We start from the raw sequence: 27,746 nt of genomic DNA, 5'->3' as shown, positions 1-27,746 counted from the left end.
CCACCCAGGCAGCAAAACCAGCGCTGGCCCGGTTCTGGTAGCAGCAGGCTGTGTGACCTTGGAAAATCACTCCACCTCTCTGGATTTTATTTCCCGCCCTGTAAAGTGAGTGGCCTGGGTGACGGCCAACATCCTGTCATCCGCCCTAAAGCAGCCAAACCACGTGCTCAGGCAGAAAGGGAAAATACTCTCTTGTGCAAATTTCCACGCGATTAATTTATTTAATTACAAGGCCCGTATGCCTTCTCACGTAGCTCTTTCTTTTACCCTCTGATGGCCTTGCCGGAGCAAAGTTTGCTTGGCCGGAGGAATCCCTGGATGTCGCTCAGCCAGGATGTCATTTGCTACCCAGAAACGCCTCTGGTCCAGGCCTGGGGCAGCCTGCTGCCTGAAGCCGAGTCCCCACGGCTGGCTTACCCTAACAGGCCCACTGCCTTCAACCACAACTGGCTTGTGAAGGTGACAGAGGGCTTGGGGAGAGGAGAAAGCTAGCGTCCTGCATCATCAAGCCATCAAGCTGGGAAGTGTAAATTAGCCTTGACATCAGGCTGGGACGAATTATTGTTATGACTCGAAGGCTTTGCCGACCCGAGGAAAGGACACACACGTGCACGCCCACATAGACACACGTGCACGCAGACATGACAACACTTACAGGAAACAATACTCTGGAGAAAACCAACACTGTGGCCACAGCGAGGGGCTTTGATAATTACGGTGTGCCATAAACACATTTTCTGGCACCTCTGCCTCATTCTCCCCACAAGGAGGAGAGAATCAGTGATTCCAGACCCTTTTCCACTCTTGCCAGCTCCTTGGCAGCCATTGGCCCAAGACACACAATCACACTGGCTTGAATGTGGGGACAGATTCAAGAGGGCAAGACAGAGGTCCCTTAAAGCCTGTTTCTTCCAGAGGATCTTCCTTCCCTGTGTCCTGGGCCGGTGGGCGCGGGGGTCGGGGGGAGGGCGGCTAGGAGAGTGTAGGGAAAGCCTGGAGTCAGACAGAAGTACACAAGCATCAGGTCAACCCAGGGACCTGGGATCTGGGGGGCTCGGTGCAGAGGGAGGGAAGGAAGTAGAGTGCTCCAATGAAAGGTACAGGCACAAGGACCTCCTGCTCTGAGGGAGCTGTCCCTTTAGGGGCTTCGAACATGTGGGGTGATGTGTCACATCACATTGGGTCAGTGAGGATCTAAGTGATGCCTAAGGCTCTCTCGTCATCTTTTCTTCAGCCCTGGGCCAGGCACTGAGCTCCAGGAAGGGATTTAATTGGGGTCTTTGGTGTGGATGTGGGCTGGTGGTGACAGAAAAGGCAGATACATCTGGGGCTTCCCAAGAACTGTCTTGAGTCAGTCCTTGAGACGAGGAAGAACCTTCCCCGGGGGAAAAAGGAGCGTGCCTGCTTGGTGAAGATGGCACCCATTCTCCCTTCCCTTGCCTGCTGTGGCCGAGTACAGTTAGCGAGCTCACTCACACTTCGGCTGGAATCTGCTTCCTTTCCTGCTGTCTTGTGGTTTTGTGGCTGGAACCGTGGGCTTCAGAGCTCGACTGCGTGGGGTCCTTTTCAGTCTAGGATCTGGACACTAGCAATGGAATCTCGGGCCGGCTACTTAGCCTTCCCTGATTTTAATCTCGAAAATGGAAGTACGGGCAACCACTTCTTGGCCCGAGATCTAGAATTCTTAACTCAGAGTAAAGTACTCAACAGGTGACAGCGACCTTGCCTTTTCTAAGGGCCTCTCTTAGGCCACATTTGCCTCTGATTTGGGCTCTTGGGGAGCAGACACGCCTTTTCTGAGCGCAGACGAAAGCTCTTTTCTCACCCCAGTTGCTTTTCTTTCCATCTTTTCAGGGGCCCAGGAGGGTTTCTGGTTATCAGGGGCTGCCCTCCAGCAGAGCTGGGTCTCTGCCCACCCCTCCCCAGAGAGGATGACAGAGAGCCCTGGGCGAACCCCTCCACCCCCACCCAAGCCTGAGAGACTCCTTTATCAGAAGTCTAGGACTGCCTCTTGCAGATAATGCTAATTCTTTTTTTTTTTTCTTTCTTTTTTTCTGTTAGCTCAATTCTGGGAAACACTAACAAGAATGGGCCCACTCTGTGCCCAAGGGGGGGGACGCTCAGGAACAAACTTGTTCCACAAAGTCTAACTCGAGCCCTTTATTTTGAGACCGGCCAGCGTCCACATCATGGGCCCTTGGGTGGCCCCAGCCTGACGGTGAACTCTGGCTTGAAGTTTCTACCAGCCTCATGCTAACTCCTTGAGGTGGGTAACCACGTGCCCTCCACTTACAGATGAGCAAACTGAGCCCAAGTGACTTCTTTCCGGTCATACAGTGACAGTGGGGATCTGAACCCAGATAGTCTGGCCTCAGGGATCTGCGTTCCCAATCCGGACCTGCAGGGCCTTACAGCACCAGGAGGAGGCCTCTGCGGACAGGCAAGGCTGGGCTTTCTTGCCCGTCCTGGGGGTCACTGGTAGTCGAAGCTCTGGACTTCAGAAATCTGGGGACCACACAAAACATTCTTTCCAGGGTCCCCGCTTCTGAGACTCGCTATCTTTAACTGAAGTCTATGCTAATTTTCTGAGGAACTCAGAACCCTGACTGTATCTTTCTTGCCCATCCTTTTCTCCCTCCCAGATAAACAAGATATTCAGTATCATCAACCCCCTTCATGGAAGTGTTCCAGCTCAGTGGTCAGGGGCAGTGTGTTAATAACACGATGATGCACAGTGACAGACAGGACCCCTAAGTGGGGTGGGGCGGGGGGGGCCTGTGCTGTCTTTTTCCCTGGAAGAAGGATAGAGGAGGGGACCACGGTACCCAGAAGCCTAAAGTCTGATTTAGCAACAATAATAGAAACCAGGGTCCCTTACGTTGGACTTGACAGTTCACAAAGCAAGGTCACATGTTTGTCTCCTGATTGTTACCGTGCCCTCCCTACAGATGGGACTCAAAGAGACTAAGTGACCCCTCCGAGGTCACACAACCCAGATGTTCTGACCCCACATCTGGGCTCATTTCCAGTAAATTCCATGGCCCCCCTGCTCTGTCTCCACCCCTTGACCCACCTCATCACCTTCTTCAGGTCCAGCTCAACCCTACTGTCGCCTCCTGCTTCTGGGCTCACTAGCCTGGTGAGCAGTCCATCTCCCATGCCAAGGAAGGCCAGGGCGCCTCTGAGACACAGCGTCTCCCTCAGCCCCTGAGCCCTGGGAACTACTGTCCTGGGAGGACGCCTGACCCTGTGGATGGCCCAGCAAGGGCCCACTGAGGGGCTCACCGAACAGAGCTCGGTTTGAGGCTGGGGTTGCAAGTGGGGGAAGGGAGGGGTACAGGGCTCTGGACTCTCTTCATTCATTCATGGCCAACGTACTGCATACCAACCCACACGGGAGATCCACCACCAGTCGGACACCAGCCTGCCCCCAGGAGCCTGTGGGAATGAACTGCTGTTTTACTCTCTGGGATTCCTGGCTGCTCCAAAGCCCTGATGTGGGTTAAATCCCTCAGAAGGGGGTTCATGCACCTGGAGCCTGGGGCAAAAGAGCCCCCACCCCAAAGGCAGACTTTTCCCCACAGTGGTAGAGGGCCTGACCCTGACTGCAGGCTCTCTGCCAATATAGCCTGGTATCCTGGGGATTTTCCCAGGCTGCACAGCAGAGGTTCCCCGGGGCCCTGTGAAAGGGCTCCAGGTGGTTCCCTAGAGCAGGGAACCAAGGCAAGAAAGAGCCCCTGCCTAGCAGGGTGGGTATGAATAGCCAGGGGTGGGCAGGGCCTCAGATCACCAAGGCTCCATCCCAAGCTGTACTGACATCAGGCCCTGGTGACACCCAGAGGTGCCCACCGGGATCATCTTGGCTAACCTCAGTGGGGGGAAAATGGTGAGGGGACTCAGGATAGAGCTGGGAAACCATCGATCATTCTGGAAAGTTAAATGACCGGCCCAGAGTCATACTTTATGGCAAAGCTGACTAGGTGACCTCTCTACAAGGAACTAGGATTAACCCACCTAATGTAACGAACCTTCAAGGCCGGGGCAAAATAATATGAACTAAGATGCCCAGAGCCCAGCGTCAACAAAGCAGGGAGGTGTGAGTTTGGGATGGGTAGGCACACTGGGGAGCAGGGGTAGGGCAGGCCCACGCAGCTTAAGGATCACGTATGCCCAACCCCCAGGGCAGGCCCCAGCAGTTCCCACAGGCAGAAACACGCGCCTGGGGCCTAAAGGCTTATAGGTCAAGTTATAGCAAAGGTGCAGTTAAGACCTCAAATCCCTCTCCAAAGTCAGGGGCTTAGAGCTCGCCAGAAATGTCAAGGTAGATGTTCAAGCTTCAAGTTTCTCATTTTGCTAATTTCCTCTGGTTATCCATAGGCCGCCATAGTCTGAAAGGTTAGAGCAAAACTTAGCCTCAGTAGATACTTAGGAGGTAAAGGTCCCTAGAAATTCACAGGGAAAATTAACACGGTCTTTTAATCAAGCCTCCCGACCAGGTAGGGTTCTAGCAAGGCAATTGAGATCACAGTCTAGAAGCACTCAGCTCCTTCCAGGGACCGCCTACATCCGCTGTGGGCATCCTGAAGGCAGGGTTGGGTTTTACACATCTTTGCCCCCAAGGCAAACCGCTGGATTGTTCAAAGTTCGAGGAAGGAGCCTCCCTTGCGAGCACTGAATTTGGATAAGGAGGGGCAGGTGAGGACTTTGTCCTAGAGGTATGCTTAATTGACATGTAATCTAACTGGGAAGGCCAAACCCCCAGACACCTGTAAAAAGGAGAACAAATTACTGAACAGCTAGCCCTAAAAGACAAAATAATGTGTTAAAATTGCAGGGAAGAAGGGGGCAGGGTGCCGGGACTCAGCGAACCAGGTTAAGTTTTCTCTGGACAGATAAGGTTAAGCTGTGGTTTATACCACCTCTGCCTGACTCGCTTTAATTTTTTTATCTTTACTTTTTGGTTTTTTTCAAGATTTTTATTTGTAAGTAAATCTCTTCACCCACCTTGGGTCTCAAACTTACAACCCCGAGATCAAGAGTGGCAGGTTCCACCGAATGAGCCAGCCAGGCGCCCCTCGCCTGACTTCCTTTAAAACCCAGGGAGCTGCTAACAGCAAGGGAATTCTCAGTTTGTGCCCCGTCCCCTTTCCTGAGGAATATCTCACCATTGGCGTTTATTACTTTGGTAAGGATCATTTACAAACGGAAGCCGTTTCTCAAAGAAGGAGCCCAAGGCCTGCTTCTCTGGGACTCAGGAGTTGGTCGTCCTCGAGGTCCATCTGCAGCAGAACTTAGCCTCCGCGGATACCCAGGAGGCAAAGGGCACAAACCTTGGGAAAGCAAGCCGATCGAAGCCAGGTCACCCCGCCCAAACCCCTCTGACACCCTCTACGGGGCTGGCGGGCCGGCTCCTTCCCGCCCCTCTCGTTTCCAGTTAGGGTCGGGGACGAATCCACGGCCCGGGGGACGCAGACCCCGGGTTCCCTTCTCCCGTCGGGGCCGGGCCCGGGAGGTTGGGGGCAGGGTGGGGGGGTACTGGTTCCTGGTCACCGCTGGGGCCCTCGGGACCCCACCGGCCCGGGTCCCGGTGGGCCTCCACGCCCGGGCCGCCCCACCTGGAGGAGCCCCGACAGCCTCAGACTCGCAGATTTGAACCGAGGAGGCCGAGCGGCCGGGCGAGAGTTCCCAGCCGCCATTGGTTGAGGCGGCGCCGTGACTTCAGCGCCGAGGGCGCGGGAGGGAGGGCGCGGGAGGAGCCTGGAAGGGGAGTGTCCGAGCGGCTCACCGCCCAGCGAGCCCGAGGGCCGGAGGGAAACGGACGCCGGCGCTGACATGGGCCTCCAGCCCCGGCGCCGCGCAGAGCCCACGGAGGGGACAGCGCAGCCGCGCCGGTCCGGCGCTCGCGTCTCTGGGGACCCAGGTAGGCGACCAGCAGCCCGCGCCCTGCGAGGCCTGGGTGGGTTCGGTCTGGGGGTGGGGGGTGGCTCGAGGCCCCCGGTGGGGGCGGAGAGCGTGGAAGACGCCGCGACAGGGGGCCGAGGGGCGGAGAGGAGGGCTCAGAGACCCCCACTCCTGCGCCCGGCCCCGGGTGGAAGGGCTGGGCCGGGGCGCGCGCGGGGCGGCCCGGGTGCTTGGGACCCGGAGCCGCGCACCCCGTGTCCGAGCCGAGCCGAGCGGGCTTTGGGGAGGAGGGGGTGGCCGAGAGCCGGGAAAACCGCGTTCTGCCTCGATTTCCTCTCTCCAGACCGGGATTCGGCGTCCGGCCCAGGGCGCTGCTGGGGCGGGTGGGACCGGGGCGGGGGTCGTCCCCGGCTTTAAAGGTCCGCCCGCTGGCCCGGGAATGGGGCGTGCGCCGGGATGGGCAGGGGCACAACAATCGCGGCGAGCCGCCCGCAGTCTCCGCGAGGGGGGCGTGTGTGCGCACGGAGTTCTCCGTGAATAGAAACCGAATTCTTCGCGTGTAGTGGCGGAGGCGTGCACACACGCGCTCGCTCTCGTACACACGCTGCAGCACACGCCACCCAGTGTCACCCGGCGAGGGAGGAAAGAAGGAAGGAGCTGCCTGGAAGGGAACGGCCGAGGAAACAAATACAACCTCCTTCCAGCCGCCGCCGCCGCACCCCCCCCCCCCCCCCCGCCAAGCCGGGCTCCGGCCCCGCCCGCCTCCTCGGGAGACCTGGAGGCCGAGGCGGGAGAGGCCGAGGCGGGAGCGGACGCGGTGCCTCCCGGCGGGGTGGGACGCAGCCGAGCTGGCGGCCCTGGGAGGGGGCCACGCGCGGGATCGGCGCGCCGGGTGCGCCTGGGGCAGAGCGCTCCTGGCGTGGCCGCCGGCCGCGAGCTGTCGGTTAATGATTTAATCGCCCGCTTGGGGCGGTGGAGCTGCGGTCGGCCGTCTCTGGCTCCGCCCCCTCCCTGGAGCGCCCCCAGCCGGAGGTACAAAACTGCCCCTGCCCCGGGTGCGTCCTCCACCAGCTGCCCTGCGGCCCGGGCCGCCGCCGGTGAGTGCCCGACGGGGAGAGCCGGGCGGGAACCGGGAGCCGGGGCTGGAGGGCTGCGGCTGGGCGGGCTTCCTGGGAAAGGACTGAGCCGTGTGTGTGTGTGTGTGTGTGTGTGTGTGTGTGTGTGTGTGTGTGTGTGTGTGTCTGGGGGAGGGGTGCTCTCTGTTAACTCAAACCAGATTCCTGGTGTTTCCCGTAGAGATACTGCAGCGGCTTTGGAAGTTTTCTTTCTCTCCCTGAGAGAATGGAGGGGAAATACAATGCTTTTTCTTTTCTGTTCACCCTTTGCAATCTGACTGGCTCCCACGCCCTCAGCTGCATCCTCGGCGCCTATTCTTTGCTCGTGTGTATCCGAGCAGTTGAATGGGGACAGGGTCCCCTAGCTGCTGAAGCCTGCTGGCTCTTCTCTAGAGGGTGCATGGTGCTGGAGGGATGATCTCCGTCTTCCTTACCCCAGCAGCCATCTGGACCAGAGAAAGCTTTCCCCACGCAGCCGGCGTAAACAATGAGGGGCCCAGTTACAGGAGGGCCTCCTGCAATGCAACTTCTTCGAACAGTCTGGGTTTCTAATAACTCCCCGCCGCCTCCGCCCCCTTTCTGAGGCTGGGGTGGAGGAGGGGACCACCAGCAGGATGGACTGAATTTTAAGAGAACAAAGGGCACAAAGGAAGGGGGAACTGAGCTGTGGATTTTCCCCAGGAATGGGGAGTTTTCTGGACCCAGGCTGGGCCCATCCAGGCCTCTAGGTGGCTCCAAGGCTCCCGGAGCAATAATGGGGTGTCCTGGGGAGTCTGGGGAGGCTCCGGCCCTGTGTGGTAGCTAGGAGCCTGCCAGGAGTGGGGGGGGGGTGCCATGTGGGCTCCACCTTTTATCAGCTGCCCTGTGTGAGCTGCCCATGTGACTACTGATTAGTGTGGTTCATCTCCTCCAAATGTGGACTTTGGCCCACCACTCCTGGAGGACAGCTGCTCCTTCCCACAATTGGGGCTTCAGTGAACCTTGGGAGATATCCCAGTGGGTTCTGGTCTTCCCAGGGGTTCTGGTGACCCACACAGGGACAGGGAGCGGGCTGGTGTGATCAAGGGAGTCTGCACCCAAGACGCGATGGTTTGGGGTGAATCTCAACCCCTCTGATGTCCCCCTGAGCTCACAGACCCCCGTTAAACTGCTTTGCTCAGGCCTCTACTTGGAACATTCCGTCCTTTATTGGGGTCCTTTATCTGCCTTTTCCTCTCTCGACCCTTCTTTTTTTCCCTTCCTTTCTTCCTTACACATGCCCACCCACTGATGCTTATCCCAAGTGGATGTGCCAACCCGGATCTACTTCTGTCCTCCTGCCTCTTGGAGACTGAATGTCCAGCCCTCACAAGACGGGAGCCCAGGGAGCCCCAAGCAAATGAGAGCCTTATCTACAAAGTGGGGCTGGGAGGATTTCTCCGCCCCAACAGATGTCGTCCTGGGAGAGGAATCTTAGACCCTTCTTGACAAGTCAGGCGCTTTCCCAGCAGGGCCTCAGATTGGCTCTGGTTCAGGGATTCCAACCCCCTCCGCCTTTGGAGTGGTTGATTGATTTCTGTGGCCAGGACAGGCCGTGCCCAGGTGTGGCCAGCAAGGTGTTTGATATTGGCCAGGCTTGCTTGTTTTCTGTGTCCTCTCTTTCCCTCTCTCTCCCTCTCACCCCCTCTCTCGCCGTCACTCTCCCCTTCTCTGGGGTGGGAATAGAGAGCTGAGAATTTCTGCCTGTCTCCAGCTTCCTTTGCCCTAGGTGGGGAGGGTGGAGTCTGTCCCTTGGAGGAACAGGATCCGGGTTGATGCCAGAGATAAGGCTTGGGGGCGGAGGAACAGGGGTTGTGCAATCTTGCCCTGGAAGCTGAGAGAGGGCTGACCCCAGCTTTGGTCTTCTGACGTATGCACTGAAGGCTTTTCCTCAACCTTGGGAAAAGGAACCAAACCTTGGAGCCAGCTGGCAGAGGGTCCTGCAGGGCTTGCTCTGGGGAAGACTTCTGGGATGTTCGGGGGGGCGGAGACAGACCCATGCCAACCCTCTCTGGAGGAACTGGATGGTCACACCTGGAGGGACGTGTGGGTGTGTGTGGGTGCGGGTGTGTGGCTGGATGTGGTCCTTCCTCGCTCGCTCGCAGAGTATCGCGAAGGAAGTCTAAGCTATTAGTTTCCCACTTTCCCACTCAGTGTGTCCTCGAAGCTCTGGCTGAAAATACGCCTCTTGTGGAGCCTTGGGCTTCCTTCCAGAAACGTACATCAGAGTCTCCCCCAGGCACTGCCGGCTTGCAGCTCAGGGCTCCATGCCAGGGTGGCAAGCGCTGGCATCCAGACCCCTCCTTTTCCAGGAACAGGGGTACCGGAAGTCTCCACTCCGCCTCCCGAGCTGGGGAAGGGTCTCCCTTCGGGGTCAGGCAAGGGCAGTGTGGGCACATTCGTGAAGGAAGGCTTCCACAGAGACTGAGCTGCCCTGCTGGCATTTCCCCCTCTTTCCTTCATCCCAGGAGCGGGGGCCTCTGAAAGGCAGCCGTTCCAGGGCAAGAAACACCCCTGAGTGTATACTCAGGGACAGCGTCTCGCTCGGCCAGGTCTGCTCAGAATCGTGCCGTTTTTGCAGCGGCCAAATGTGGGCTGCAGACCCCAGCTTCCAGATCTTCCCAGGGTGACCACGGAAGCTCTGTGTCCCGGCTTCTGTTCCCTGCCCCTCCTTTGTCTGTTCCCCCAGGGGCCCACTCCCTACAAGCCTTCTTTATGCCTTAGAATATCGCCCTTGAACATCAAAGGGGGACTAGCGCCCCTGGCTGGGAGAACACAAAAGGAGGCTTCTCCGGGCTCCACTATAGCTTCTGTACCTTAGTGAGGGTTGGATTAGGTCCAGAGAACCAGGGAGCATTTTATTGGGGGGTGGAGCGTGTGGAGGTTTTGTGCATTATTTGTCGCTGGCGCCCACAGTGCCCCAGATTCCTCAGTTATCCGGCCCTCATCCTAGAGAGGAGCGGCAGGCGTTTCTTTTATCCCACCTTCGCCTCACACCCCCACCCCTGTATCAGGCTGAAATCGGCAAGAGTTTAAGTCTGGTCCCAGAGAAGCCAGACTCTTCATCCTGGATCGTGAAAGGTCAGGAAGGGAGAGGGGGAGCGGAGCCAAGTCTTGGATGGCTCGATCCACGGCCTGTGGGGACTGCAGTCTGTCTCTGGGCTTCAGAAGCTGGGAGGACCCCTCCTCCTGCAACACTTCATCCTGGGGACCCCCCCCCCCCTAAGGACTTGAAAAGGGTCAGCTCTGGAGCCTTTTGGATTGGGTATCATCAGGTGGCTCCGGAGGTAGATGTCTTTGAACTTGGCCAGAGTGTCGCTGGGGATGCTGAATTTTCCTCCTACCTTTCGAGGCATGGGCATAGGGCATCCACTGAGAGAGAGAGCACATTACAGCATCTTCACAGCAAATACGTGAGTGCTCGCCTCCTGTTGCGCTGAGGGCCTTGCTTACACGAGCTTATTTAATCCTTATGGCAATGCTAGGAAGTACATAATGGCACCAATCCCTTTGAAAGCGTGCGGGGAAACTGAGGCACGTGTAACGTGCCCAGTGTGGCTGGGCCGCGGTGGGGAGTCTGGCTCCACGGTCCGTGCTCTCCGCCTCCACCCTGCGTGCTCCAGCAGGGCCAAGATGGAGATTTGCCAGCCCGCTCTGGAGTGAGTCCAGATCCACCCTCTGGAGAGCCTCGAGTGTCTTTCGATCCCCACTCCTCGCCTGAGCAGTGGACTCTCAGGAGAAGGGAAGTGAAACCAAACAGGGCCTGGCAGATCTGATTTCAAGCCCAGCCGCTTCTTTGTGAGGCGCCCGGGCTGGAGGGCGGAGCATCAGGGCCGCTCCCAGGTTTCGGGGAGACCTGCCCTGGGTGCTCAGGCCGAGGGGGTCCCCATCAGGCACCTCTTCCTCCTCTCCTGGCTCTTCCCCCTGTGATGGCAGCCGCTGCTTGGGTCCCGAGGCAGGCTGGGGGGAAACACAAGCTTCCAGGAAGAGTCCCGTAAACAAGCAAAGTTGCTGATATCCCGGAGTCACTGGCTCTTGGCTCCTTCGACTCCTGAGCGGCTTTGCGGCTTCCTGGCTTCCCGTCGTCGGGTCACAGGGCACGCCTTCCCTTTCTTTCCCCGGAGCTGTTTTCACCCCCGGGTTGGGGGCGGGTGGGGGGGCCTTCTCCTTCCCCCTCCCACTTGCCTTCACTGCCTCCCTCTCCTGGCCCAGAGCACACGGTTCTGGGATCTGGAAGGAGGTGGATACAGAGACCAAGGTGAAGGAGCCCGGTGGGGAGGACGGCCGTTGCCAGCAGGATGGAGCTGCCCCTGTCTTTCCAGGATTTATCTGTACTTTTCGCTGGGGTGGTGGAGAATGGAGTGGCCAGGCTGGGAATATTTTAACCTGGAATTCTATGTAAATCTGTGTATCCTGTGCGTGTGCATGCATCCAGAACCTTCAGCTCTCAGAGGCCGGGGCCCCAGCAATACTTAGGACCCTCCCCTGCACACCTTACGGTGGAGTGGGAAGAACCTCAGAACCAGGCGGATCCTGAGACTCTTCTCTCAGCCCTGTTCTTCGCAAGGACGTGACTTGGTGGAGCATTGGTGTCTCTTAGCCTCAGCTTTCTTATCTGTAAGATGGGGACGATAAGTCCCTTGGATGGTGGGAAAGAACACCAGGACAGTGGTAGTACTTGTTTTGTTGTTAAAAAAAACAAAAAACAAAAAAAAAAACAGGGGCGCCTGGGTGGCTCAGTCAGTTAAATGTCCAACTTCAGCTCAGGTCATGATCTCACGGTTCGTGAGTTCAAGCACCGCGTCCTGCTCTGTGCTGACAGCTCAGAGCCTGAAGCCTGTCTTCGAATTCTGTGTCTCCCTCTCTCTCTGCCCCTTCCCGGCTCGCGCTCTCTTTCTCTCAAAAATAAAGAAAACATTTAAAAAACTGGGGGGGACAAAAGCAGTTTAGCCAAGATAGAGCAGCTGCTTGGTGCAGAGGAAGAGCTCAGTGAATGTGAGTTCCCTTTCTCATACTTCCGGTGACACATGGGCCACCTGAGATCCACAGGTGGGAGCTGGGGGTCCTCAGCCCCAGCCTTAGAGCCCAGGCTCTGCTGCGGTTCTGTCACAAGCCTAGACAGCTGCTTCTGTGTTTTCCAGCAGTCAAAGGGTAGATTTTCTAAGCTGTCGCGTGTTTTCCCTACTGCACCTTCGCCTGGCTAAGTTACTGGCTTCATTTTCTTATAAACTGTAAGAAACTATCAATTCTCTGAAATGAACGAGAATGTCTGCATCCAGTGGTGAGCATTATGCATGATCAGTGGAGATCCCTCTAGATCAGCGCTGCCAATAGAGGGAGGTACCGTGCCAGCCGCATACGTAATTTTCAGTTTTCCAGTAGACACAGTTTGAAAAACTAAAGACGGGCGTCTGGGTGGCTCAATCGGTTAAGCGTCCGACTTCAGCTCAAGTCATGATCTCATGGTTCGAGGGTTCAAGCCCCGCATCAGGCTCTGTGCTGACAGCTCAGAGCCTGGAGCCTGCTTTGGATTCTGTGTCTCCCTCTCTCTCTGCTCCTCTCCCGCTCATGCTCTATCTCTGTCTCCCAAAAAATAAATAAATGTTAAAAAAATTTTTTTTTTTACTAAAGACAGGTGGAATTAATTTTAATGTTTTGTTTAACCCGAGTGTACACATCAAAAAGAGATCATTTCACCACATAATCATAAAAAATTAAGACATTTTACATTACTTACTCACACAGTCTTTGAAATCCAGTGCGTTTTTAACACCTACGGCACATCTTTATTTGGATGCGAAATTTTAGAAATTCTTCATTCGAATTTGAATTTCCTACAACTTAGGGTTGAAAAAGTGGGTTCGTATATAGTCAAGTGTGTTTAGCAGCGTGGACATTAAATATATATAAATTAAAAAAGAAAAGGCTAGCGTCCCCATTTAGCAGCTGTAATAGTCAGAAAATACAGCTAGGTAAAGCGGGGAGGAGCATAATCCACTCACAATGACAAGAGGGCACAGAATGACCTGGGATAAACACCACAAGGAATGTGTATGACTTAGAACATTTAATAAAGGAGATTATCCAAAAGATTTGAATAAATGGCTATGAAGCTTTGATGTTGTGATAAAGTCCATTCTTCCCAAGTTCATTTCTTCTGTCCTTTCAATTCCAACATAATCCCACTAGGATTTCTTTTGGGACTTACCGTTTTTAAAGTCTGTCTGGAAAAGGAACAACATTAGAAACAATGCAAGGAAACTTTAGGGAAAAAATTAAAATAGGGATATTCCCCTATTAGATGCTCAAAATGTTTTACAAAGTGGCAGTGTAGACCTGGTTTAGAAATCAGCAGACCGGGGCGCCTGGGTGGCGCAGTCGGTTGAGTGTCCAACTTCAACCAGGTCACGATCTGGCGGTCCGTGAGTTCGAGCCCCGCGTCGGGCTCTGGGCTGATGGCTCGGAGCCTGGAGCCTGTTTCCGATTCTGTGTCTCCCTCTCTCTCTGCCCCTCCCCCGTTCATGCTCTGTCTCTCTCTGTCCCAAAAATAAAAAAACGTTGGAAAAAAAAAAAAAAAAAAAGAAATCAGCAGACCAGCAAACAAAAACGGGAGTCCCAAGATAGATTCACGAGTGGAAGGGTATCTGTAAATAAAGAATTTAATATCTGGTGAAGGTAACTTTTAATGCCTTACCCACATTTTATAACAATCCTATAAGGAATCAGTAATGTGCATACAACATTGTTGTATTTTAATCGTTTTTCTATTTTAATTTTTTTTTTCAACGTTTATTTATTTTTGGGACAGAGAGAGACAGAGCATGAACGGGGGAGGGGCAGAGAGAGAGGGAGACACAGAATCGGAAACAGGCTCCAGGCTCTGAGCCATCAGCCCAGAGCCTGACGCTGGGCTCGAACTCCCGGACCGCGAGATCGTGACCTGGCTGAAGTCGGACGCTTAACCGACTGCGCCACCCAGGCGCCCCCGTTTTTCTATTTTAAACAACCCACAATTTTATAAGCCACAGGCAGCTTTACTTTGTTGTATTTCCTTCCAGTATTTTTCTCTCTGAGTAGTTACTCATTATTATATTACCTGGTATTGTAGAGGAAGTGGATATTTTCATAAACTGAAAAGGGGAGAAGGTCTTTGCTTCATAGTGTTAAAGCCAGAAACCACGAAACAAATTTGACTATATAAAAATGAATGAGCACTCTGGAAAAGAAGACAAAATCACCCAACTGCAAACGGGTGTGTGATAAACTTACAGAAGTATGTAGGATGGTAAGAAAATTTTAACTGCTTTAATATTTTAAAAAAAGTCCTACAAATCCATTGAAAAGGTGAAGCCCCTTCCCCGGAGTATTGGGCGAAAGGCTTTGACAAGCAATTCCCAAGAGAAAGACGCAGAGGGCGATGATGCACTTTTTATTTTTTTTATTTTTAATTTATTTATTTATTTTTAAATTTTTTTTAACGTTTTATTTATTTTTGAGACAGAGACAGAGCATGAACGGGGGAGGGTCGGAGAGAGAGGGAGACACAGAATCTGAAACAGGCTCCAGGCTCTGAGCGGTCAGCACAGAGCCCGACACGCGGCTCGAACTCACAGACCGTGAGATCATGACCTGAGCTGAAGTCGGACGCTTAGCTGACTGAGCCACCCAGGCGCCCCAGATGATGCACTTTTTAAATGCTCATCCTCCCTTATAATTAAGGAGATACAAATGACAAGTTTGTGAGTGTGCTGATTGTCGTGTTTTTGTTGTTTCCAACTAAAGAAGATACAGCCCCTGGTATCAGACACTATATTCCTGTGTTGCTGGCACTGCAGCTTGGTGTGTAGAACCTTCTGGAGAACAAGTTCACAATAAGAAACAGAAGTAATTTAACTTACTTTTCGACCGGAAATAAAGATTGGCGCAAACTTAGCCAGAGGATTTTTGTTACAGAGTTGGGATAAAACGGAAACAACCTAGCATTCGTTAGCGGCCCACTGGATGTAAAATTTTGGAACATAGTCCTTAAAATAACGCAGACGTTATTTATGAACGTGTAAATATTTTCCCCCAAAGGTGAACAGTGCTTGGCTTTATTTATCTACCTACAGTGGAAGGTACTGCCCTTGTCCTAAAGGGGAAAATGCCTCAATCAGCACTAGCCAGTAGAAGCAGTTTGCGAGTTTCAGATTTCATTTCCATTTTGAATAACTGTATTTTATTATCTTTTTATTTTTCTTTAATGTTTGTTTTTGAGACAGAGCCTGAGCAGGGGAGGGGCAGAGAGAGGGGGAGACACAGAACCCGAAGCAGGCTCCAGGCTCGGAGCTGTCAGCACAGAGTCCGATGCAGGGCTGGAACCCACAAACCCTGAGATCATGACCTGAGCCACAGTTGGGGACGCTTAACCCACTGAGCCACCCAGGTGCCCCAATAACTATATTTTAAAAAGTGAAAAGAGATAGGTGAAATTAATATATTATTTAACCCAATATATTCAAAATATTCTCATTTTAACATGGAACCAATAGAAAAATAGGATGAGCTGTTTTGCATTTTGAAGTGCATTGTCTGTTTTGCCCCTTAGCACGTGTGAATTCGGACTCCCCGCGTTTCAGGTGCTCTGTAGCCATGTGAGGCTGGTGCTGCGAACGGTATAGCTGTAAATAATGTAATAGCCCTAGAGAGGCAGCAGAAGGCAGGAGTCACTGAGAAGTTGTGGTGTGGAGTACGTGGGGTTCGCCTTGTGAGCCCTGCTCCGGCCAAGAGCCTCGCATCCTCATTAGCTGGGCCGGGCTCACCCAGCAGGGAAAGCTGGCAGAGTGCACAGGTAACTTGCAGCTCTGGGAAGCAGGTATTGAAACTGGGCCCTTGTTCACTTTCCCTTTCTTCTAGGAAGCAGGAAGCGGGATCTGCCCACATGGGGCTGGGCAGTGGCATCCATGGGCCAGTGAGCCTGGTCTGGATGGGCAGGCAGGCAGGGGTGATGGAGCAAATACAGGGCCCCCAGCCTGGGAGGTTTTAGGAAGGGAGCTTGGTTCTGGTCTTCCTTCTTGGCAGCTGGGACTACCAGGAGACACGAGGGGGACTGAGACATGAGGGGGACTAGAGCGAAGCAGGAGGGAGGGACGTTGGAGGCGGGGCCTTGTGCTGAGCTGCTAAACACGCCAGGGGAGTCCTGGCTTCTGCTTCAGGTTGGTCTCTTCCCCCACCCACCCCTTCCCAGGGAATCAGAACACGGGGAGGTTCCTCTGAGCAGGGAGCAGGAATGAGATCCTGAGTAGGGAAGAGCGCTTCTGAGCCAGCCCTGAGAGCAGATCTCTGACAGAGTCCGTCCCAATGAGTCTTGGTTCCAAGGCTCTTGGATAAGCAGCCTCCCGATGCCGTCCTACCCACCCACCCCCGTCTTCCACGGGCACATTCTCAGCTGGGAACATCTGAATAGGCCAGGAGGCATCACCTCGTACAGAAAACCATGGGTCCAACGCCCATCAGAAGTGGGCTGAAGTCACCATTTAAGTAGATGTGAGAGTGATCTGTCGGGTGAGGCTCACACCGTCTGAGCCTCAGTTTCCCTTTCTGTAAAACGGGGGGCAGTCTTGATACCCTCCTTGCAGGGCGAGGGGCACAAGTGGCCCATGGTCTAGGACGATGCCTGGCATGCGTCAAACACCAGACTCTGTCATTTAGACAGTGTTGCTGTTTCCACCCGTGGCTTGGTGGTCCACCGTTTGGGGGGGAGCACTGGGGTGCTGGTTGCCCTGTGTGACCCCAGCCTTTTCTCTGCTCCCATGCAGCCACCGGAAGAGCTGAGCTTAGGGCTGTAGGAGCAGCAGAAGCAGAACTTTCACCTGCCCCGGGCACCTCCCACTGTGGGATCACCTGTGTGGGAGGCTGGCCTCCAACTTGGAGCTTTAGTGACACTGGAAATTGGCCAGTCTCCGGTGACGGTGACGGTGGGGGGGGGGGGGGGTTGGCGATTGTTACCTTTCATCTCCTCAGTTGAAGAGGCTCAGGCATCAGGAAGCAGCTGTTGGGGAGCGAGCTCTTTCGGGGGAGTCCTAATCTCCGTGTCTCCCCTGACACCGGGCTGCTGGAGGTCGCCCACCTTCTCCTCCACGACTTTGAATACAACCTGTCTAGCTTGGGGGAGGGGGAGGAGGAAAAGAAAACAGACATCTGCGGGGGATTTTGGCGCAGAGAGAGTGGACCCGAGACCCACCTCACCCAGCCCCAGCTCGGTGCCTTGTATTGGGCCCTGAGAACCAGACAGTTTTAAGCTGGTTTTGAAATTAATGTCTTTTCCTTAATCAGCCGTTGATGCTTTGGGACATTGATGCTTTGGGATTTTTATGATTATTATTTTTTCTTACCTTTTTTTTTTTTGTTTATTTTTCACAGAGAGAGAGAGAGAGACAGAGACAGAGCATGGGCGCGGGAGGGGCAGAGAGAGAGGGAGACGCAGAATCCAAAGCAGGCTCCAGGCTCCAAGCTGTCAGCACAGAGCCTGATGCGGGGCTCCAACTCACGAACCTTGAGATCATGACCTGAGCCCGGGACGTGAGCTCAACAGACTGAGCCACCCAGGCGCCCCTATTATTATTACTATTAGAACAGCGTATCACATCAAAGGAAACAAAAAAAATTGCCTGTTTTCCACTCAAGCCTAACTTAACTCCTCAGTTTCCCTGTGTGCCCTTTAAGCCTTTCTCCGTGTAGACGTGTGAATGCTGTGTATGAACAAGCCTGAGCTCTGCCTGCTTTCTCCTTCCCCTTAATGCCGTTTGGGAAGCAGCTGCCCGTGTGGCAGCGTGGTTTTCACACGTTAAGCGTTTGAGTTACTAGGACCTACTCCTCACACCCCTTTCCTTATTCCTGGCCGTTAGGTTGTTTCCAGCCTTTCGTGATTCTAAATAAGGCTTCTATGCATATCTGCGTGTGTGGCTTTTTTTCCTGCTTTGAAATCGTTCCACAGGACAGTTGCTAAATCGTAATCCTTTTAAAGCCATTGTTTAAAGAAACTGCCATAGTTGCCCCTGCCCCACGACCACACTTGGGGGCAGTCCCTTCATGTGCCCTTCCATGTGTCCCTTAAGTCCCTTAATGTGGCTTCACCATCTCTGAGAGTATGGTCACTCCATACCCAGGGATTTTTTTTTTTTTTTCAACGTTTATTTATTTTTGGGACAGAGAGAGACAGAGCATGAACGGGCGAGGGGCAGAGAGAGAGGGAGACACAGAATCGGAAGCAGGCTCCAGGCTCTGAGCCATCAGCCCAGAGCCCGACGCGGGGCTCGAACTCCCGGACCGCGAGATCGTGACCTGGCTGAAGTCGGACGCTTAACCGACTGCGCCACCCAGGCGCCCCTGGAAACTGAGTCTTAAAGGAGGGAGGCAGCTTGTCAGGGTCTCCCAAATGGTGTGTGACTGCCTGTCCCCGTCAGTGCAGCCCTGGGTGGGAGCAAAAGGCCTGAAGAATGAGGGGTGCCCTGGGATGACCCGGCCCGGGGCTCCCTTGCCCCCTGCTAAGCTCCCTGGTGGGAGGGCTTTTCGTAGTGCGCGTGAGGGAGGTAAAAGATTCCAGATAGTACTAAAGTCGGCTAAAATAACAACATCGCCCCCACCGCGGTTCCTCCTGCATTATGTAAGAATGTGGATCAAAGCGTCCACGGTTCTGTTCATTTCACCGAGCAGCCCGTCAGCCCCGTCCCACCGTTGGGAGTTAAACCGTCTTGTGCCTTCGCTGGGATTCCTTATCTTTGCAGGAGAAGTCTGCCGAATGTTCCAGAAGGCACCGAGTCTCTCTCTGGCCTCAAAAGCCAGAGCCTCTAGCCTCTCAGGGAGGGAGAGGAGTGGCCCGTGTTACGTGGAACTTGCACAAGGCCCTTCCATGTGTCGCTCCGGCTGGCAGGGGCTGTGTGGCAGAAGGCCTCCCCTGTTCGGGCAAAGTTAAGTTCTTCCTAGTGGTGGAGTGTTGGCTGCACCCTGGGAGAAAGGTCTGCAGCCCAGCAGGTGAGACCTGCTGGGGGGGAACGGGCCTCTGGGGCTTGGCCGGGGCCTGGAGTCTTTGATTCTGCCCTTCCTCTCTTCCCCCATCTGGGCCCTCAGCGACTCCTGGTGTCACTGACTCCAAACCCTGCCCCACATGTGCCCTCCTCCGTCTGTCTCCGTAGCCGCATCCGTCTCCTGGCCCCCATCCTCTGCCCTGGGCTCTGCAGCGCCGGCCGTCTTGTGCACCAACCGTGTGCTGCTTGGGAACTGCCATCTGTTTCCTTTCCTACCAAGAATGCCATCCAGACTCCTACCTGGTCCTCAGGGGGCTGGGGCTGTGTGACCTGGCCCTTGGCCCCTGGGTTTCCGTTCTGTTCCTCAAGCTCCGCAAGCTTCTTCCCTCCCCTGGGGATGTGCTCGTGCTGTTCCCTCCCTGGATTGCTCTTGACCTGCCTGGGTCCTTTCCACCATTCAGTTCTCAGCTCACAGAGCCCCTTCCTCAGAGGGGCCTCCCCCAGGCCCGTGACACCCACACTTGCTCCCCTTTCTTGACGCCAAGCACTTGAGAGACTGACTGTCTTACTTGCGTGTATGCAGCGCTGTTCCCCACCCACCCATATTCACTACAGACTTGCCCCCCGGGAAGGCGGGGCCTTATCCACCTTGAGATTTCCACTGTCCTGTCTTCGGAGCCTAGACAGGTATGGGAAAATGGGTGGATATGAATGAATGAATGAATGAATGAATGAATGAAATGAACACGGCCTCCTGTCGCCATCCCAAGCCGTGACTGAGGTTGTCTTTCACCAAACATCCCCTTGCTTTCCACCGTGCTGCTTGGGGCTGGCCCCGGATGGGCGTTAGAACAACTCAGGGGAGTTGATGGAGAGGCGCCTCCGGTGGCAATGGCAGTACGGTGGGCGTAGAAGCATGCGTGCCGTGAAGCAGGGTGAGCTGCGGGTCAGCTGCGAGAGTGGGAGGCCGGCCTTGCCGCCCCAGGAGAACTTGGGTCTCTCGCCTGCCTTGGCCCGGCTGCCAGGAGCCAGCCACTGCTTGGGTGTTTGGAGCGCACCGGTCCAGCCTGTCCTTCTGTCTGTCTGGTTGCTGCTTGACTGGCTGATCTGGGAGGCCAGTGCTCTGTGTGCAGCATGCCGGGAAGGATGGGTGAGGGGTCCAGGCAGGCGCTGTCCTCCGGGGTCCCAGAAGCAGAGCTGAGCTGGGAGCGTGATTGGTGTAGACCAGCCAGGGGCCTGGCCTTCCAGGGAGGGTCCGTTGCTCCCGCCTTGAAGGAATGTTCTGGGGATGGTGGGGCCAAAGGGTAGAGGCATCTGGATCCATCAGAGGCTGGGGAGAGTGAGGGACAGCCGTGAGTCCCTGCTCCCTTTTCCTTTGCTCTGGCAGGAGAGTGGAATTATGGCTTCGGGGCAGGGTGGTGGTGCCCCGCCCCGGGCAGGCAGGCTGTGGGGAGTGGCCGCCCTGTCATCAGGCAGCCTATTTAGCCACATCCCCAGAGCTGAGTCATGGCGCTTAGCAACACCCCCTGCCAAAGGCACAGCTCTCTTTGGCAGGATCCCCTTCCGGGTGGGAGCGCAGGCCTCCTGACCTGCCGCCCCCAGGACTGGCCCAGGCCACCTGCTTGCCCGTAACCTCAGTGTTCCATCTCCTCACCCCCGCATCGCTCTCTGTTCAGAGCTTAGGGTCCTCACCAGCCCTGAAGCCTGGCCCATCGAGTCTGAGCTCTAGGATCCCAGAGACCCAGACCTTGGCCCCGTCCCAGGACTGCTAGGCAGTGGGATGGCAGGTGACTCCACAGAGACCCCAGCTCTCTCCAGACTCTTTCATGCTGGGTGCTGGAGGGATGGTTTGGGGTTTTATAAGCCGGAAAGCCTCATTCCCACCCCCAGGGAGCGAGGCTATAAGTAGCACATGGCACCGGCCAGACTTTTACTTTCTTTCTGGGGGTGTAGGGCCCAGCAGGATGCTGGGGCCCCGGGCCTGGCCGGTGGGTTTCCCCCCTGGCCGCTCTTACCTGTTCCTTTGTTTTACCCTCCAGGATAGAAGGGGGGCTGATGGCATGATGGGACCCTCCTGTCCTGTAGTCTTGGTGGCCAGAATGTCAGGTCCCTGTGAGTGGCCACAAGCCACTCCATGGGTTCTGCTGAGCCCTTGGCGGTTGAGTGTGTGGTTCCCTTTTCTCTGTCAGGAGCACTTCCCATCGGGAAACCACAGCGCTTCAAGTTGCCTACCGGGTCTGGGGATTCCTACTGTTGCAATGAAACCCTGGACTCTGGAAGTGGATGCCTTGTGTTCCCACAGTTCTGACCCTTTGTGCCCCCTTTCCTGTCTCCCACCCACCCCCCCCTTTTGTTGTTGTTGTTGTTGTTTATCTGGTAAGTAGCATAAGCTTTAGTTTCCTAGCTGTGTTCTCAACCTGGGGCAATTTTGCACCCCCCCCAGGGGACACTTGGTATGTCCGGAGACATTTTGGTTGTCCCCCCTGGGGAGGGATGCTGCTGGGATTTAGTGGGTAGAGGCAAGGGTGCTGTGAAACATCCTACCATGTGCAGGATGGCCCCCACCACAAAGAATTATCTGGTTCAAAGTGTCGACACTCTCGGATCGATCAGGAACTCTCTTGAGGAAGCAGCTAGGCTCCTCCTTTTTCTGGACTCTCCTGGCCCAGACGCAAGGAGAGGTGTCCAATTGGTAAAGGTAGCTGGTAAAGGATGCTACCCACCAAAGGCCAGAGAAAGGTCTGGAGCAGAGCACTGGACCAGGAGGCCAGCTTCTCGCCCAGCTCTGCCGTTTGGGGCAGAAACCTGGATGAGTGACTTTGCTTCAGTGACACCTGTTTTCTGGAGCTGCTCTGGGTGTCCCTTCCCTCCCAGCTCTTTGAGATCCCAAGATTCTGTGACTAGAGGCAGGAGTTCGAATGCAGGCCGTTTGAACACGTGAGCCTTTCCCATTGTTGCGTCAGTGTCCTGGGGGCAGCAGAAGCTCAGGGATTCTCTGGTACCAACTGTTCATTAGAAACCTGGTTTGATTTCCTTCCGTTCCTAACACGTCTGAGACCAACCCCAGCCTCCCTTTCTCTTTTTTAGCCAAAGAGAGCTTTTCCCCCAAAGGTTTGCCTGGGAGCCCATGGCAGACCCAGAAGGTCACATATGCTGACCCTCTCCTGGGCAGTGTGGCGAGGGGATAACCCTGAGGCCAGTACTTCTCATGTAGTTGGAGTCAGAAAGCCGGGGCCCATGGGCCAAATCTGGCCCACAACTTGTCTTTATATATAAAGTTTTATTGGGACGCAGCCATACCCTTTGTTTCCATGCAGTATGTTGCTGCTCTCCTACTGGAAAGACAGTATCTTCCCCAAAGCCAGAGATCTTTAGTCTGTGGTCCTTTATAGAAAATGCTGGCCAATCCTTGGTCTAGCTGTTCCATGTCTGATTGTTTAGAGGTTAGGTCCCAGGGCGTGGGCAGGAGAAGAGGGTTCAGGTTAGGGATGGGGAGAGCTAACTCGCCTGAGGGTTGGTGGGAAGAAGGGGCAGGAGGAGGGAGAGCTGACTGGCGGTAGTGAGAGTCCTCACCTGGCTCTGAGCCCAGCCCAGGTCACCTGCGCCCCGGTGCCTGGCTCCTGCCTCCCGTCCTAGAGAACTTTGTTTGCTGGAGTGACAGTCGCATGGCTGCCTGGGGCGGGGTTTGGGGGGTGGCACTGGATGGCTGGGGAGCCGTCAGACTGGGCGTCAGCAGCTGGACAAAGACTGAGAATGCTGTGGGGGGTGTTTGGAGGACACAGGGGTCAGGCCGGCCGGGAACCCTGGAGCCGGCTAGAGGTTGAGGGAAGCCAGCGCGGCCCCTGGACTGGGAAGCAGAAAGGGAGATGGGGGAAGGCAGGACGGAGGTGTTGCCTTTCAACAGGTCTTTGAAGACCCATTGCTAGATGGGATTCAGTGGTGAGTCGGCCCCGTCCGAACCCTCTGGAAGCTCAGGGTCCAGTGGGCACATTACAACCCAGCTGGCAGGAATAGAACGACGTAGCCGGTGCCTGCCGGGAGAGGGGACATCCAGAGTGCCGGGAGGCCGGAGGCGAGGTGGCCGAGAGGGTTCACCCCGGCTAAGGACGGTTTCCCGGAAGAAGCGACGTCTCAGCCGAGCCCGGAAGGACGTTGAGTGAGCCAGGTGACAGGGTGTGCCAGCAGGGACCTGCATGTGTCCAGTCCTGGAGTCCAGGAGGCAGAAGCTGAGAGAGGGCTAGGACCGAGAGCAAAGGTAGGGGAGCGGCAAGCAGTGGCGTGGAGGAAGGAGGGAGGCAAGGACGGGTCGCCAGATCGAGGGGTCTGCACCGGTGAGTCCTGGATGGCTTTTGTTTTAGAGAAAAGGTGAAGAATGGTCTGGAGAGGGACAGAAGGGGAAACGGGGATCTGCTGGGCTGGCGTCGGGGGCCAGGTGGGATGTGGCGGCCTAGCTGGGGGTGAGGAAGAAACCGGCGGGACACCCACGGGTCGCACTTCGCAGTGGGAAGAGTGGTCCCGCCATGAAGTCTTGTTGGCAAGACTACGGCCACCATCACCCCTTACCCACCCGCCTTGTCGGATCCCGTCCGTCTTCCTGCCCTGCTCAGCCCTGCATTGCTGGGTTTAGCCTTTGGGGCAGGTCCCTCCAGGGGGAAAAGGACTGGTTTGTCTCCAACGGTCGACCTCAACTTGGTGCTTGCCAGGAGCTATATGGGTGATACCTGGAGCTTTCAGATGCCCCAGGCTCTCCGGGGCCCCCCTCGCTGATCCTCAGTTCCGGTTAACTGTCCCCCCGGGGTCGGCAGATCTCGGGGGCCCGGGCCGTCTAGTCCCTGCCCTCCTCCTGCACCCTTAATGATTCAAGAGACCAGAATTTTCTAGTCTTCATCCCTAGGAGACACAGGGTGAGTGTCCAGCAAAGAGCTTGGCCCCACGGTGGAGAGGTCGCAGGCAGGGTCCTCGTTTGCGGGACACCCAGTAAGGACTGGAAGGCTGGAGAGCTGGTTTTGTGGGTCCCAGCGGCCCCGCCCCAGTTCTGATTCAGAAAGCAAGTCTGGCCGCCCACATACGTGGAGGTGCCGGGCAGCGTCTCTCCGGAGCCCATCCTGTTCTCTCCCTCGTCAGAGGACCATGACTCAGGTTGAGGTGTCCACTGCCTCCACGGGGATTGAGGTCAGACAGCAGGAAGAACCTAGAGCGTGTCTCCAGCCCGGCTGTCCGCGGGAGTCCTGTCCTGGACCCAGGCTCTTTCCCAGACTGCCACACGGAACCGCCTGTGCATCTCCACCGCCCTAAGCGTGGTTGTGTTCACGCTGGTGGCATCCTGGTCGGGGGAGATGCTGTCCTTCGGAAGAAGGATCGTCCTTCTCTCTGGTTCGGGGAAAATGTGTCTGTGGCTACCTGAACTCTACATGGCTACCTAACCTGAGTGCCTGCGCGTGAAGAATCAGGCAGGCTTGGGCCACCGGTGGCTTCTTTCACAGTATTTCATTCTGGTGGGAGAGCTGAGGTTTGGGCAGCAGCCCCTCTGTAGGTGGGCTTGCTGCCCTGCGGCCAGCCCGGGTTAACCCTTTGCCTGCTGTTCTCTTCTTGCAGCCCTATGATCTCCTCCTTGGCACCCCCTATGCCCGCCGGACTTCACATCTGACCCCCGACCCGCCTGCCGCCTTGGGAGGCCCGCCCCCCGCCCCCCGCCTCCCTCCCCCACCGGCAAGATGCCCATCCTCAAGCAGCTGGTGTCGAGCTCGGTGCACTCCAAGCGCCGCTCCCGCGTGGACCTCACGGCCGAGATGATCAGCGCCCCCTTGGGCGACTTCCGGCACACCATGCACGTGGGCCGGGCGGGGGACGCCTTCGGGGACACGTCCTTCCTCAACAGCAAGGCCGGCGAGCTGGACGGCGAGTCCCTGGAGGAGCAGGCCGCCTCCTCGTCCTCCAAACGCGGCCTCCTGTCCCGGAAGTTCCGGGGCAGCAAGCGGTCGCAGTCGGTGACCAGGGGGGACCGGGAGCAGAGGGACATGCTGGGCTCCCTGCGGGACTCGGCTCTGTTCGTCAAGAACGCCATGTCCCTGCCGCAACTGAACGAGAAGGAGGCCGCCGAGAAGGGCTCCGGCAAGCTGCCCAAGAGCCTGTCGTCCAGCCCCGTGAAGAAGGCGAGTGTCGGGGAGGGCGGCCAGGAGGAGGCGGGCGAGGGGGAGCTGGCGCCCCGGCGGAACGGGGCCACCGCGCTCCACTCCCCCGACCCCCTCCTCGACGAGCAGGCCTTCGGGGACCTGACGGAGCTGCCCGTGGTGCCCAAGGCCAGCCTGGGGCTCAAGCACGCCGAGTCGGTCATGTCGTTCCACATTGACCTGGGCCCCTCCATGCTGGGTGACGTCCTCAGCATCATGGACAAGGAGGAGTGGGACCCCGAGGAGGAGGGCGGCGGTTACCGTGACGGGGACCCCGCAGGCAGCACCCTCCGGGCTCCCCCGGCCCTGGCATCGGCGGCCCCTCCGCGGGCAAGGCAGCAAGAAGGCGCGTCGGGCCGGGACCCGCCCCAGGACGAGGGCTGGGCGGCGGCCCCCAGCCCCGGCTCGGCCCACAGCGAGGGCAGCCACACCACGCGGGACAGCAGCTCCCTGTCCAGCTGCACCTCGGGCATCCTGGAGGAGCGCAGCCCCGCCTCGCGGGGGCCCGACAGGGCCCGGGCCGCGCTGCCCCGGCCGCAGGACAAGGAGTTCTCCTTCATGGACGAGGAGGAGGAGGATGAGATCCGGGTGTGAGGGGCACCAGGCGGGAGGGGGGCTCCGTCTCCTCCCTGACCCCTCCCCCCCTCCAGGCCACCACCCCCTTCCCTTCCCTGTCCCCGTCCCATCCTGTGCAAGGCAGCCAGGAGCCTGGCTTCCACCGCAGACCCTGGACGTCCCCCGTCCTGGACGTGGGGCGCCGGTGAGGCCGGGGCCCCAATGGGGACACAGGGAGGTGGCGTGGGCACCCAGCTGCCTGGCGCACCCAGCCCTCCCGTGTGCTGCAGGCCGGACCGGGTGCTTGCGGCAGGAACCGGTTCTCCCTTCCCTCCAGCCCGGCCTCAGACGGTGACGCATGTCAGCCAAGTCCCCGCCTCGTGGGGCAGCAGCGGCGGGTCAGTCCGGGAGCGGCCCCGGTGCCTCGGCCAAGGACGCTCGGCTCGCCTTTCCTCTCCTGGCGTTTCTGCTGTGACTGGTGGCCGTGTGGCAGGAGGAAAGGTGGTCCCACGCCCCGGCCCCCCCGCTCCCGGCTCCTGCACCGTGAGCCTGGAGCCCCTTGGAGCAAAGCCGGACCGAATGTGTGCACTAAACGCGGCCCCTTCCAGGGGGGAGAACAGGATGGGGAACGAAAGAAAGGAGGCCCCAGGCTTCCTGAATTTTCTAAAAGGGGCCTTTCCAGGATGACACTAGGAACAGGCTGGGCACTCGCTCGGCCCCTATCGATCTGTTTGTTCTCCTGTCCTGTTTAAATCCTTCCAGAGCATATCTGGAACAGTGTTAACAGCTCTGCTACCAGATGGAAGATCAAATCCTTTTAGAAAACCTTTATACTAAGTGCTTCCAGACTTTATTTAGAACTGTATGGGGTGGGTGTCCGTGCGTGTGTGTCCTTCCCCGCCCGCCCCCCACCCCATGGCTATTAACAGTTGAAGGCAGCCAGTGTAGAAATTTTCTGGAAAAGGATTTTTTAAAAAATTAATATATCATTTCTTGGAGGGCTAGAAGCTTTTTTGACTGAGTTACTCCCCCCCCCCCCAGCCCCACCCCCCCACCCACCCACACACACACACACACTGACCACTTCCCCTTCCTTCTTTAGGCCTTTCTGCCAGCCCACTTCTGAGGCCCCTAAGGGTAGAGGGTTGCCAGATTTAGCAATAAAACAAAACAAAACCAGAACGCGGAGATAAATTAGGATGTCGGGCATACAAAGGATCATTTTTGTAGTATAAGTATGCCCCACACCATGTTTGGAACATACTTACGCTAAAAAAACTATTTGTTGTTGTTCTGAGATTCCCACGTTTCACTTTGGTCCTGTCACCCTGCCCAAGGAGGTCGAGTGGGAGCTTGGGCATGTGCGCCAGGGTTAACTGATGATTATTTTCCTGTCCTGGGAACAAGCTGACCCACCTTCTCCTGTCCCCTCGTACGCGGCGGAGGGAGGGGACAGGCCAGGGTTTGCGGGCGTCAGCGCTGCAGCCTCTCCCGCTTGTTGCCAGATCCTGATCCACTTAGTTCCTGATTCCGGCGCCCTGTCAGTACCGTTTCCAGTAGTGTGGCTCCCACATAGGGGAGGAGTCAGAAGGGGCCCTACAGCCCCCACCAGCTGCCCTTGAAACCCATGCGAACAGTGGTCAGTTCCAGATTCTAAACTGTATATATTTTTTCATGGTATTGTTAAAACAGTGAGGAAACATTAAAAAAAAAAAAAAAAAGTGCTGTGGCACTCCCGTTGTCCGTCTCTGCTTCTGGGGAGGGTTATCGCAGGATGTGGGTGGGTACGGGTGCCGACTGGGGGCCCTGGGGCTGCCTGTGCCCCTAAGGCACTCGGGATCTGGGGTGGCTTCTCTCCCTGTCCTTTTGGGGCCCCTCCCCTCCTGCGCTGCTCTCCGGCCCCTGGAGGGACGAGGCTCACGTGCCCATCTGCTGGGCAGGTCTTGGGGGCTCTGGGATTTTGGTGGCCCACCCGCCGCTTA

General features: G+C 56.4%; 1 protein-coding gene across 7 annotated transcripts; it reads left to right on the top strand.

The window, feature by feature from the left end:
- Positions 1-5,774: 5,774 nt before the first annotated feature.
- On the top strand, positions 5,775-26,922 carry CDC42EP4 (CDC42 effector protein 4). Of its 7 annotated transcripts, none has more exons than XM_040452270.1 (2): positions 5,775-5,920; positions 24,635-26,922. In XM_040452270.1, exon 2 carries the CDS (start codon positions 24,754-24,756, stop codon positions 25,801-25,803), a length of 1,050 nt encoding a protein of 349 aa, XP_040308204.1. In that variant the 5' UTR covers positions 5,775-5,920; positions 24,635-24,753; the 3' UTR covers positions 25,804-26,922. The 7 variants fall into 7 exon arrangements, with proteins under 7 accessions (XP_040308204.1, XP_040308205.1, XP_040308207.1 ...); XM_040452271.1 differs by lacking the exon at positions 5,775-5,920 and adding an exon at positions 6,716-6,998; XM_040452273.1 differs by lacking the exon at positions 5,775-5,920 and adding an exon at positions 22,749-22,978.
- Positions 26,923-27,746: the final 824 nt, after the last annotated feature.

This window comes from Herpailurus yagouaroundi, unplaced genomic scaffold (assembly GCF_014898765.1).
Source record: "Herpailurus yagouaroundi ecotype Mexico unplaced genomic scaffold, PumYag 206, whole genome shotgun sequence".
Taxonomy (NCBI): domain Eukaryota; kingdom Metazoa; phylum Chordata; class Mammalia; order Carnivora; family Felidae; genus Herpailurus; species Herpailurus yagouaroundi.
This window is presented reverse-complemented; position numbering and strand designations above follow the sequence as displayed.